Below are 13,193 nucleotides of genomic sequence, written 5' to 3' on the forward strand. Positions count from 1 at the left end.
GGCATTAGAAAGGAAAGAGCTTGGAAATTAAAAAAAAAAAGTAATTACCTATAAAGCCCTTTGAATGAGATATTGTGGCATTCTAGCAGGGATTTTAGAACAGTCTGATATTATATTCTTTATCAAACAAAATACAGCAGCCCAGAAGGATAGGCAGTGCTATGAACGTGTTTCAAGGAAGTGCCCACAGGTCTTCTTTTCCAGTTATTTAGGGACTGAGTTTCACTCCATCTGCGGTCGCTGGTCCTATTCTGGAACCGTGTCAGCTCACCACATTGGGTGATGTTTTATCCTCCCCAAACATGGCAAAAAACTCCACAATCTGAGAGAATCCTGCTGATGCCAACCTTCCTCTTCCTCCCACAGCAGCTGGAAATCCTTCCCTGAAGTGCCAGTGATTCTTGTGTGCAAGGCAGTGATGTCTAAAGACACGGCTCCTTAGGGAGAGGCTGTACCTCCAAGGCATGTGTGTGTGTGTGTGTGTGTGTGTGTGTAAGTATGTATGTAATATTAAATATACACCATTTAATATTTTATGTTAAATACATTCATATAGCCTGTATTAAATAGAATGCTATTATATATGTTATTATACATATAAATATATATAAATTTTGTTTAACAATTGTAATTTATTCCTGAAATCATATGGAAAGAAAAATAATTCAGTATTTTTGGTTGGGGGAAGTAATTAGGTTTATTGATTGATTTGTTTGTTTGTCTAAGTGGCGGTACTGAACCCAGGACCCCGTGCATGCTAAGCAAGCCCTCTACCACTGAGCTCCCCCTCCCCAACAATAATTCAATGTTTTTAAATGGGAAAAATTGTATGACTTTATCCCAGCCCAAGATAACTAAACTATCTGCACAGGTAGAAAAATAAAGCCTCTGAACAGCAAAGCACATTTATATAAATAGTGAACAACAATTTGAAAGTAAACAAATGGTACATAAAATGAAGGGCAATGAGGTTTTACGTCCTAATGCTTCTTCCTCTTCCTACACTGTTCTTTTCCAAAACCAACCTTATGGACACTCACAGTGGTTCAGTCAGACTGTGCCCTCACCATCAGGCTACAGCACAGAAGAAACCCCTTTCAGGCAAAACAAAGGCCTACCCCTGAGAGCTTGGGTGGTGGGAACTGAGTGGGTTGGGTCTGAGGAGCTGGGGGCAGTGGGGGGTGGGGCTGGCGCTTGCTTGTTCCCAAAGCAGGGCCTCCAGGTCAATCCGCACAGGGACACTAAGTGTAAATGTGTCTGCCAGGATGGGATCTGAAGCCGTCGTGTCCATGGTGCGTGGAGACTGTCTCTGCTGGCTGCTACGATGTAAAGTCTCTCCTCTTGTAAAGTGTGTCTGGGATGAAAAAAATCATTCTATAAAAAAAGTGGCGTCTGAAAGGGGTAGAAGTTTCCAGGCCTCATGATGGCTGAGAGACGTGAACTAAAAGTCACTCAGAGAGGCCAGCGTGTCATCATGGGTCCCCTGCGCTGGTGACCAGGACCCATGTAACCTCTGAGGGGCTCAGGGCCACCTCCATCACGGGTGCTCACACACAGAGGACCCTGGAGTGCGGCCTCCCCGCCTTGGGCGAGCTCAGCAAGGGCCAGATGCAGCTGTGGGGCTGACACTTGGTGGCTCCAGGTGGGAAGTCCGAGGGCATTCCCAAAGCTGCGGTCCCCTGTCTGCTGGGCCCCAAGCTGCTGTCACTTCTGGATCTCACACTCTCTGCCAGGTCACTCCCCTGGGAGCAGAGGCCTGACTGGGCCTGCCTGGCTGCTTCCTCCTGCCCCGGGGTCCCAGGCCCTGGTTCTGGGTCTGTGTGGGGTCTTCCAGTCCTTAGCAGAGCCCTGAAGATATTCCTGCTTCTACCTGAAGGTCACTGGACCTGGCCGGGCAGCTGTCCAGTGGCAGCACCCACATGTTCCCTCAGCCCACACATCACTCTGCTCCTGTGGCCCCAAATGCCTCTTTGTGGAACTCAGACTAATGAGCCAAACCTGCCTGAGATGGTTGGCTCCCCAGACCCCACAAGGCCCCATCCAGCCTTCTGGGGACCCACCTCCCTCAGCAGTTACAGACCCCATGGGCCCCCGATCTCATCAGATCCTCAGGCCCTGGCAGGTACCCACAGGAAGACGCACTGGCCTCTTAACCTTGGCCCTCCCTGCACCCTTGGCTGCACCCCGTGTTGGAATCGCACCAGGTCCTCCCAGGTGACAGCCCACAGTCTCAGAATCTCACACAGGAGGGAGGAGCGGCTCCTCCCACATCAGCCCCCTCATACCCCTGTCAGGTCACAAAGACGCCAGGACTGAGTTCTGGGACAACCAGGGCACTGGGACGGAGTCAGCCAGAAACTTGTATTTTTCAATAAACTTTCCCCCAAATCTGAATGTACAGAGAATGTGTCTGGTTTCGATGCCTGACTTCTACGCACTGTCATTAAGCACGTTACTCGTGTTCGGTTTCAGGAGATCTGCACTGAGCTCCTACAGGAGCTACCTGCGCGCCAACCCACATCATCCTGTTTCTGAACTTCCAAAGGCCTCCTGATCCACATCGGTGGACCCAGCCCTCCCTCCATCCTCGTGTCACAAAACCCAGCCACCTTGAACCCGACGCCCAGCCGGCGCCTCGGCCCCGGCCCCGTCTCCACAGGCGGCCTTTCCCAGTTGTCTCTTCACTGCCTGACAAATGCGCCTGTTTCCCCTCCACCCCCTCCCTCCTCTGCATTTCCCCTCTCATTTCCCTCCATCTGACACCACAGCAAAGCTCGGAAAGCCCCGCTGCTCAGGAGCGCCAGATGCCAGGAACCCCGGAGCCACCCTGCGGCCCCCCGCCCCGAGCGAGCTGGTCCGCTTCCCCGTGTGTCCCCACCGCATCGCCTGCAGCATCACTCTGTTTGGAACAAGACTGGGCCAAGAGAGGCAGGTACAGCTCACACAGACGAAGGGTCCCTGGGGGTGCTCCTCGGGGACGCTAGGCCTCACTGCACTGCCACGTCCCTGGAGGATGATGAGATGCAGACAGAAGATGGGTCGCCAAGGCTGTGTCAGTGCGGGGCCGGGCTGCCACCATCCACGGGCTGTGTGGCCGCGATGAGATGTTCCCTAAATAGAGCTTCTTTCTCCACAAGGACCCCAAACTGCATCTCAGCCTGAAAGCCATGAAGGGCCGGCCTGTCCCCCTCCGGGAGTTCTTCCAAGCTGGGGTCCTTCCCCTCCCCCTGGAGGAACCCTGCTAACTCTTTAAAAAAGGGAGAGAGATTCATTTATAGAAAACCTTTTTACAATTTATTTCCTGTTATTCATCTTCAAAGTATAAAAATGAGGCGCTAGCTATGTGCAGGGTTTCGGGGGTGAAGATCTGACCATGTGAACAAATAAATAAATATTTACAGTCTTTGGCAAAACAGAAGAAGTTTCATCAATCTGTATGAGAAGTTTGTTTTTTTAAAAAAAAACATAAATAATTTACAAAAAAATATGGTACATTCTAAATATTCACATCATCCTCCCACTCCACGGTATGGTTCGGCCAAACACCCCCAACACAGAAGACCCACACGCTCGTCACAATGGTTACATTTAATGAAGTCTCCCCACCTTCGTTGTCTTGGGAATACATTTCCACAAAAAAGAAAAAAAAGGTGAAAAGTGCAGCAAAACAAAAAAATCAACCCCAACGGAAGCAACAAGTAAAACGTTATCAGACAGCACGGCAAGCGAAGACAAGGTCGTGGGTCCCCTCCCTGGACAAAGCGGTGATGGCACTGCCGACAGGGAGGGGCGGACAGTTCACCTGCATCAGTGACACGGCCGAGTCCTCTCACTAAACCCCGTGTGGAACGAGACTAACCAACGGTTCCTGCAGAAAGATCATGCAACTGAAAGCGAAAAACAGATCAAGCCTGGGCTCTATTACTGCATGACTGAGCGCTGGCTATTCTGCCAGGACCGCACTGGGTCCCCTCAGCTTCCACAGTTCCCCACCTCCGACACACAGCAGACACGCACCAGTAACAGCCACCACATCAGAGTTGCTGCAATGGTATATATTAAGGTTCCATTATAAACTCTCCTTATTATGTGTCTATGCGATCACGTTCACAGCGAGCTTTATCATGACAACATAATATTTGAAAGCCTTGTATTTTGACAGGGAGCTCTTTTGCTATAACTGTGTCTTTATATTATCATATACTAGTTATATGTTTACTTCTAGAAATTACTCTCCTTATGTGCTACTTGGCATATTTAAAATAAGTTACTGGTGAGGGGAACTGCATTCTATATCCATTTAATAAATAGCAACACAGCATTTATAACCGGAACCTTAATGAAATGTGTTACCGAGTTAGGTACAAGCAACTGGTCCGGAGCTTCAAGGCCTAGACTGGGAATTAGAGGCCAAAGTGCATTTGCTGACTTCTCTGCTGTCTGTTCCTCCACCAGCACACTCGAAAAAAGCTCCAGAAAGAATTCCGGTGATCGGAGCATGAAATCAAAAGACGTTGGCCAGGGGTCCCAGGCAGACAACAGCTTGAGGGCCCCGGCTGCAGGGACGGTGCACCCCTCTCTGAACCCTTCCCGTAAATGAGGTTTGGTCAGACCCACATCTGGACCCACATTTTGCAGGGACAGCCCTTCTCTGACCAAGCTGAACCCCTGCTGAGTGCGAGGGCGTTCACCGGAGGATGAGAGGCTGGGGAAGGGCACTCGTTTATTCCCGTAACTGTCTTTCCTATTCCATTTAGCGACCTGACACCCCACGTCACACACCTGGTCTCTCCTGGCCTCTTCCTTACGACGGCCTGACTTCTAACTGGAGCTGGCCCTTCTCTACACCTGGCCTAACGGGACTGGGGTGCTCTCACAATGGAAGTGGGTTGGCGATATTTACTCTTGCTTAAGTTATGATAGTGGCTTACACACAATATTCCCGCAGCTCCATACACACATAAATACGACAAGCACTTACATTTTATATGTAAACGTCGTTCTCTTTAAACAAACAAGGAAAAAGCAGTGTAACATCATGCTCAGCTTTCTCTCCACGTAAAGTCTCACGTCTCATCAGACTGGGCTTCCTGTCGTGGGCTGCATGCTCGTCTTCAGGTTCCACTAATGTTTATCCTCTGAAGGCGCTTGGGCTTGGGTTGATGACAGGAGGTGAAGGAGGCTGAGAACCACTCAAAGTCGGGGTCAAGGACAGGAGGGGCAGCTAGAGAGAGGCTGGGGGCGCCGGATGGGCTGAGGTGTCTGGGTAACAGCGTCTACAGTACTCTGCTGGAAATGCAGCCAATCTTGTTTAGACGTCTGCAAAACAGGGAGCAGAACTCAGGAGACTGCATCACGGGTTTACTTGTGCTTTATTTTGTTAAACTACAGGCTAAAACAGCATTATTTCAATTTTTAAAAAAGACATCGACAATATGGATTGAAGTGTGAATGGTTGAATGAATAGATGGATGGCAAATGGATGGATGGATGGATGGATGGAAGGATGGAAGGGTGGATGGATGGGTGGATGGAAGGATGGATGGATAAATGGAAGGATGGATGGAAAGATGGATGGATGGATGAATGGAAAGATGGATGGATGGATAGAAGGATGGATGATGGAAGGATGGATGGATGGAAAGATGGATGGATGGAAAGATGGATGAATGGATGGCAGATGGATGGATGGATAGACGGATGGAAGGAAGGATGGATGGATGGAAGGAAGGATGGATGGATAGATGGAAGGATGGATGAAGGAAACATAAAATTTCTTGAAAGGAAACCTAACACAGGGAAGCCAACATTTCACTAGAAGCAAGAAGACAGATCAACATTCTTTCTGTGTGATTTTCAAGAAGCATCTCTGAGTCTTACTTCATCCACAGAAGGGGGACAGTTTCATATCTACACGAAGACATGGGCTTAGACCACATGGGAGCCATGTTCCCGTCCAGGTCTAGAACACTTCGATTCAATATACTCCCAGAGAGACAATAAAGAGCCCCCTCCCTCTTCCCTTCCCCCTCCCCCTCCTTTTTTTCTCTCTCCTGCTTTCTCTCCCCCCCCCCCCCCACAAGGGTAGCAACTTAAAATGCTGTTAGGGGCTCAGAAGGGGTAGAAACCATGGGAAGCTGCAGACTAGACAGCTGCAAACAGAGGGAAAGTGGCGATCTGACAATAACATTCACATTCAGTTTAAAACAAACTGACAGGCACAATCAACTCAGGCTGCGCAAACAAAACACCTGCTGGGGCCAGGCCACCAGCTGCCGCCCTAAAGTGCAGCTTTTGTCAAAGGAGATGAAATGCGAGTCCCTTCCCTATGCTGGGCTGCACGCCGCCCCGGGGCAATGTTCTCCGCCCACCTCTGCATTCATATTTGAGGTCCGAGAAGTAGACCATTTCTTGAGAGAAGACAAACAGCCCCAGCCGCCCGCCAGCGTAGGTCTGGTCATAGATGGGTCCTGAGTCGGCCATGACCTGTTTTCCTTCGTGCACTAAGACTCTGAAAACAGGGGAACAGGAGAAAGGAGAGGGTGAACTCTGTGAAGACATCTACCGGAGTCAGCAGGCCACCTCCTCCTCGCGGGGCTGCCGAGAGAAGCCCAGCACCGCCCGGGCCCCTTCCTCCCCGTGACCCACCGTCACCCTCCCAGCGTCCAGGACGCCTCCGCCCAGGGGGGACCCAGGAGAGTCTGGGGAGGCAGGCGGCCCCTCCCTCTGCGGGGCGCCGGCTTCTCCCCAGGCTGTCAGGACGGATACAGGCCTTCCCGCTGCGTTAAAACCGCGTGCGCCCTGCTCCCTCCCACGGAGCGGCAGCTGCCCACTGCCGCCGCCCCGACCGGGGAGGAGCGCGTGCCTGAGCGAGCAGGAGCCTCTCTGTGCACACGTCACCCCTGCGAGCGGCCCGGCCTCCCTGCGGACCTGCCTGTCGTCACGGCGACGTGCGCGCCTGGCACGGGGGAAATCAGACCGCGTCGTGCTCTTACACACTTAGCAAAAAACTTAAATTTAAATCATCCGTGTTTTGTTTAAATCACAACAAGGCTTTCACGCTGAGGGGAGAAGACTGCTGGACGTGCTTGTAAGAGCTTGTTCAGAGGTGTGCTCTGAATCCAGCCACTCGCAGCAGCAGAGCTGAACACGAGTCCACCCTCCAAACGACTCGCGTGACAGTCTGCAGAGAGGCGGTGCTTTGCACTGCGCGTCTCCTCCCTGCACACGGCCTTCACGAGGAGGAGGAACGTTCCCCGCCCTCCAGGTCATTTTAACAAGACAGTTTGGTTTTCTCCTCTTCATCAGTTCTGTTTTTGCTTTTTTTCCAAAGTGATGCACAACAGAAAATGCTGGAGAGAAAACCGAAGGCGCCTGAACTGCAGGGACCAGAGAGCAGCATGCGAGCCAGAAGCGCCCTGGCTCGTCCGCCTGTCTGCACCCTAACCTGCCGTCCAACGGGAAGCCGCTCTGAAGCGAGAAGGTTACTTGGCGGAAACGCGGCCGCGCTGGGCCACCCTCACCTGATGTAGCCGGTCTTCGGCCTGTGGGTCAGGTGCCACCGGTAGGCGGTGTAGTCCTTCCAGCCAATGTTCCTGGGGTCGTGCCACAACGTGCGCACCTGGGAGAAATGTCACTCGTGAGCACGACTGGAGCCAAATCTGATGCAGCTTCTCAGCACAAATGGGGGACAAATGTGACTCTGCCAACGTCCCCCTCAGCTCCGGCTGCCACGTTTCCCTCTAATACACTCAGGGTGCGAGTGTGACGGGGACAAGGTGGCTCTGCGCAGAGAGCACAGGCGTGCGGGCTGAGTCACAGAGCCCCTGCTTCTTAGCCCGGACGCCGCGGGAAACGCCGGGACTTCCAAACCCGGATCTCCCTATGCCTGGGGGGCAGAGTGATGGTTAGCCTGCAAGAGGATTACCAATCGTGTTGATAAAAGCTCGAGGATGGGCAACTCAGTGAGCGAGGTACCCAACAGATCATTAAAATGAATGTGGCCAGAGTTTAAATTAGCACAGTAGAGACAGGAGTATTTTTTTCAGCCTTTTTTTGGGGGAAGTAATTAGTTTTACATATTTATTTTTGAAGGGGGTCCTGGGGACTGAACCCAGGGCCTCTCATGTATGCTGAGCACGTGCTCTACCACCGAGCTGCACCCTGCCCAACCAGGACGGGCACTTCTGTGATGGGCCAGGGCTGCCCACGGGGTCAGAGAAGGGCCTCCCCCACCTGTCCTTCCGTGTTCCCGGTGTGCCACAGTGCGTTCCTCAGGTGCTCGCCTGTCCCCGTGGTGGAGTTCACCACCTTGAGGGACACCCCCGAGTAGCCGTACGCCCGGGTGGGCTGGTCCTCCCAGTAGGTCTGCGTGACCTGCTTCCACATCACCACGTAGAAGCGGCTGCTGGACTGGTACCCGAAGACAAAGCCCGCGTAGTCGTCATCCCGGTCCGTGTTGACATAGAACGTGCCGCTGAAGTCCACGGACCCAAACTCGTCAAAACCTGGATGCCAAAGGGAACATTCCATCGTAAGATGAAGTCAGAAACAGCCTTTCGGGGCATTCCTGGAGGAGCCCTGCCATCACTGAGCACAGAGGGGAGGGAGGTCTCCCTTCCACCCGGCCCAGGCTCTGTGACGGCGAGACTGATGCCACTCATGGCATTTTATTTGTTTAGCCCTCACTTGTGCAGTTACAGCAGAGCTTTACCACATCAGGGAATATTTTATCGTCCAAGTCCATGAGAGAAGACGGTCTGCTGAACATGAAATCTCGGAGAGGCCAGTGCTGCTTCCCCAAGGTCTTCCACCAGAAACACCTGGGCAGACGGTTCCAAAGACCGAGGTGGATGGGACCCGGGAAAGACCCCTGCCCCCATCCACCCAGTTCTCAGGAGCAGCCTGTGTGCTGCGGGGCACCTTGCAAGTGGGGCCTGCGTGACGGTGCGCGTTCTGAAGGCTCACCGACGGCGATGCCGGGGTCAGAGTTCGCCGTCTGCACCAGCTCCTTGCCTTGATGGCGAATGACCCAGTTGGGATCGATCTGAGTGGTGCCCTTGGGGTCCAGGTGGACCATCTGGAAGTTCCGGAAGTCGGTCTCACTGATGGCGTGGTTTTCAGGACACACGTCGTCGATGTCAGGGATGCTGTCATTGTCAAAGTCGTCTTTGCAAGCATCACCTCGCCCGTCACCTGTCACCAAGGACAAGCGGAAAGCTAGCAGAGCCGGGGCCGCCGCCTGCCCATCTGTCTCGGAGAGCTCAGCACGTGATTCTCCGCAGACTCAAGGCGAGGTGCCTGGCGGTGTGGCAGGGATTAGCGCTTAGACGCTCAGCCCCGCCTGAGGGCCGGGCTGCGAGGGCTCTCGACACTCTTTAAAATGTTGCTGCGATGACGCTGGAGCAAAGCACCCCAAAGCCAAGTTCCCGCGTGAGTCACCTCTCACTCTGTTCTGATCTCGAAACCAGGCGCACAGACCCGAACGCTGCCAGTCACGCTGGGCTGCGGCCCCAGCTGCTTTCTGTCAGGGCCTGTCACTGCCCTGACCGCCCTGCCTGCGGTCTGGAACTCACAGCAGGACTCCTTCACCAAGCAGTTTTCCCTAGGGAGACATGCCCTTCCCTCCTTTGGAAGCATCCTGCCGAGTTTCCCAGGGACGAGGGGGCAGGGCTGGGGGCCAGGGCCAGGCTGACACGTGCAGGGGGATGCCCGCTGGGACCGCCGTGCCCCCCGGGCAGTGAGACAGCGGCAGTGCTGTGGGAGGGTTACATGCACCAGGTCAGCCACCCTCGTGCCTGCCACTTTGGAAAGAAAGTCCATGTTGGACTCAATTTCCTATCAAACCCTTCACTGCGTCCCAGTCTGGCTCAGTGACACACATCCCAGCTACTGTGTGACAGGCATGGACTCACACTGAAGGGGCCTTTCAACTCCACCAGCCTTGCCTCCACCCCTCTCCCCTGCTCGGTAGCCTGCAAGCCCCCTCCCCAGGCCGAGTGGGTGTGGGAACTGAACTCCTCTGCTCTGTTTCCTCCTGAAACCCCCCTGAGAGCATCCTTGGAGCTGCCCCCAGATCAGTGAGTCTCACCACATGCGTCTTAGTCATCTTGGCTCCAACATCCAGCATCCCTTACCCTCGTCCTGGGGGACATGCGTCCTCTACACAGCGTCCAGGGCAGCCAGGACTCCATCCTAGAGCTGCGTTCTCACAGCCTTGAGCGGCAGCCAGAGAACATGCAAAGTGTCCCTGAGCACAGCCGCGCACCTGACCTGTCACCTGGCCCGTTACCTGAGACTCTAACAGGAAAACTGGAGGTCCTGGTCCGCACCTGCACAAACCCTTGCTGTGTCCAGAGGCAGGCGAGGCAGCGCTCCCCCTGCACCCCCGCCCCGCCACCTGTGCGGGCGCACCCACCATCTGCGTCCTCCTGGCCGGGGTTGGGCACGAGCCTGCAGTTGTCCCTGTCGTCGGGGATCCCGTCGTTGTCATCGTCTGAGTCGCAGGCGTCACCCTTGCCATCGTGGTCATGGTCAGCCTGGTTGGCATTGGACACGTAGGGGCAGTTGTCCTGGTTGTTCTGGTGGCCGTCCTCGTCGACGTCTTCATTGTTGTCGCACTGGTCTCCCACCAGGTCATTGTCCACGTCCGTCTGGGACACAGTTTGGGGACAGCGGTATTGAGCATCCGTCCGATAAGACAGAGGCAGGCGGAAGGTCACCCGTGGATGTCGGGCTGGACCACGACCCCTGCAGGTGAGCGGCCGAGTGCAGGGGTGTCCCCGCCGTATACCTCCGAGCCGGGACTGGACCCCAGGACCCTCCCCCCCACCGTCTCGGGCAGACGCCCTTTCCTTCGGGGGGGCTGGGAGGGATTAGGGGCCACGGAACCAGGCCTTTCTGAAGTGTCTGCCACGACACGCTCTCCACTACATCACTATGGTACGTTCACACCGTGTCTTCCAAAGGCAAACCTGGAAAAGAGGCCAGTTGCTGTTTGCCTGCGAGGATACGGCTGGAGACGACTGGGTGGAGAAATGCTCCCTCGGGACAGTGAGGCACGGCCCCTCCTCACCTGGCCAGTGGCCAGCGAGACACAGAGCCCACTCACACTTGACTTCAGGACATGTTTTCAATTAAAGTGACTGAAAAGCGTGCGTTGTCCTGGCAGAGCAGATGGAAGAGCGCAAAGCCACACGTGTCTGCAACCGAGAAGCCCTCACCCTCCGCTGCCCGCAGACGCCCCTGGCCCTCGCCCCCGTCACCTGGTCTGGGTTGTGCACCAGCGGGCAGTTGTCGCAGTGGTCTCCCACTCCGTCGCCGTCGCTGTCCCTCTGGTCCGTGTTGTACACGTATGGACAGTTGTCTCGCTCATTGAAGACGTCTGCGGGGGGTCGGGGGAAAACAGAAGCAGGCAGAGTTCAGAAAAGGCACAGCCCTCTTCCTGCTGTGTTAAATGACTTAGAGCCACACGTGTGTCCGAGAAAAAATGATCCAAGCAACCGTAAAATGTAAAGGTTATTAGATTCATGGAAGGTTTCCCACTAAAGGTAAAGTTCATTTCGTCTAAAGCTGAGCCAGCTCCGGAGGGTCCCGGACGACGACACACACCAAGGTTACTGAGGGGAGCACCACAGCTGAACCTCTGATCTGCAGCATGATGCTTCCCCAAATGCCCGCTCAGAAGGCCTCCTCGGCCCCTAGGAACGGGCCGGTGCCCCGGTTCCACGCCTCATCCAGTTTCTTACATTAGGAGGGAAAAACAACACAGACTGACCAGGGGGTTAGCTGTAAGGTCTTATTTCAGGAAACCTGAGAGTTGATAGTGAACTTCGTCAACTCTGGAGCTATGAAAATATGAAGTGCCCGTCATCAGGCTCGAACAGCCATGGAAAACCTCACACAGCGGTGCGTCCGTGGGACACCATGAGGCAGGCTGGGGTGGCTGTCTTGTCCTGACAGGTGGGGTCCGGCTGGGAGGAGGAAGCCGTGGGGGAGGCAGGGAGGGAGGAAGCCCTGAGAGATGGAGGGGTCAGACCTCACAGACGCCAGCAGGGTCGGGAAAGCCCTGGAGAGCAGTGCAGCCGGTCACTGTCCTGGTACCGCTGGAGGCCGGTCAGTGTGATGCCAAGTCACACCAAGGAAACAGCCAGGACACAAGGGCAGGAGGGGCCGGGCAGGGGCCGGGGAGGCTGGAGGCTGGCGGGGACGGGCCAGGAGAGGCAAAGGGGCAGGCGTGCTTCGGTCTGCGCTGCTGCCCGAGGGCGGGGAGGCTGTGCTGTGGGTGAGGGCTGGCCCCTGAGGGCACTGCCAGCTCCGGTTAAATGCTGGCCTGGTGGTGTCAGAGGATACCGGCATCTGGGGGTACGTGGAGCCCCTTGGGGGGCTTTGCAACAAATGATTCGATGAATGGTTGGACATGAGGTATGAACGGAAGTGACAGGGGACAGGAGAGACCAACGCTGTCCCCAGACCTGTCTCAGAAGCACAGGCTGGTGAACAGGGTCCTTGGGGCTGTGAATGGAAGTGGATGTCAGGGAAGATGCCATGACTGGGCGCAGGACTAGGCACCCAGGGCCAGAAAAACAAAGATGCCAGATGTGTCGTTTTCCAAAGGACGGTCTTGAGGCTGGTGACCCTTCCAGGGGCCCGGGGGAGAGGCAGGGGCAGAATGAGGGTGGGGTCCTGTGAGAGCAGCTTAATGAATCACTTTATCTCTTGTCAGGATCTAGGTGAAGATGAGCTTGTCCAGGAAGCACAGACGAATGCGGGCAGCCACGAGCTCCCGACTGAGGCCCTCCCGACCCCCAGGAGCCGCGGCGGGACTGACCGTCTCCGTCGATGTCCACCGAGCAAGCATCTCCCTCCCCGTTGTTGTCCGTGTCGATCTGGGCCGGGTTGTGCACGTAAGGACAGTTGTCACAGCGGTCCCCGACCTCGTCCTTGTCATAGTCAAACTGACGGGGGTTGAAGAGAAGTTGGCAGTTGTCCTGGAGCAAAAAAGAGAGGGAAGGACATAAGGAACAGCACTGGGGTGTTTGCCGGGTCACTTACAAAATGACACACGTCATACGCTCAAGCGGGCCAAAACCACCAGGCAGACACAGGGCAGACACAGCCCGTCAGCCCTCGCCAGCACCTCTGAATCAAATCATTTCATCATTATTTACACGTCTGTCCCTGTGGACAGTTTT

At 54.8% G+C, this 13,193-nt stretch overlaps 1 protein-coding gene across 2 annotated transcripts in view; it reads right to left on the reverse strand.

Annotated features, from left to right (window-relative positions):
• Positions 1–3,271: 3,271 nt before the first annotated feature.
• THBS2 (thrombospondin 2) overlaps positions 3,272–13,193 on the reverse strand; it is a 28,813-nt gene continuing 18,891 nt past the window's right edge. For both annotated transcript variants that reach the window (XM_032485387.1, XM_032485388.1), the window contains exons 15-22: positions 12,830–12,989; positions 11,265–11,383; positions 10,418–10,652; positions 8,968–9,195; positions 8,236–8,507; positions 7,524–7,621; positions 6,372–6,511; positions 3,272–5,319 (exon numbers count right to left, since the gene is read on the reverse strand). In XM_032485387.1, coding sequence (XP_032341278.1) covers positions 5,312–5,319; positions 6,372–6,511; positions 7,524–7,621; positions 8,236–8,507; positions 8,968–9,195; positions 10,418–10,652; positions 11,265–11,383; positions 12,830–12,989 — 1,260 coding nt within the window. In that variant the 3' untranslated portion in view covers positions 3,272–5,311. The remainder of the gene's footprint in view (positions 5,320–6,371; positions 6,512–7,523; positions 7,622–8,235; positions 8,508–8,967; positions 9,196–10,417; positions 10,653–11,264; positions 11,384–12,829; positions 12,990–13,193) is intronic.

This window comes from Camelus ferus, chromosome 8, assembly GCF_009834535.1.
Source record: "Camelus ferus isolate YT-003-E chromosome 8, BCGSAC_Cfer_1.0, whole genome shotgun sequence".
In the NCBI taxonomy this organism is placed as follows: domain Eukaryota; kingdom Metazoa; phylum Chordata; class Mammalia; order Artiodactyla; family Camelidae; genus Camelus; species Camelus ferus.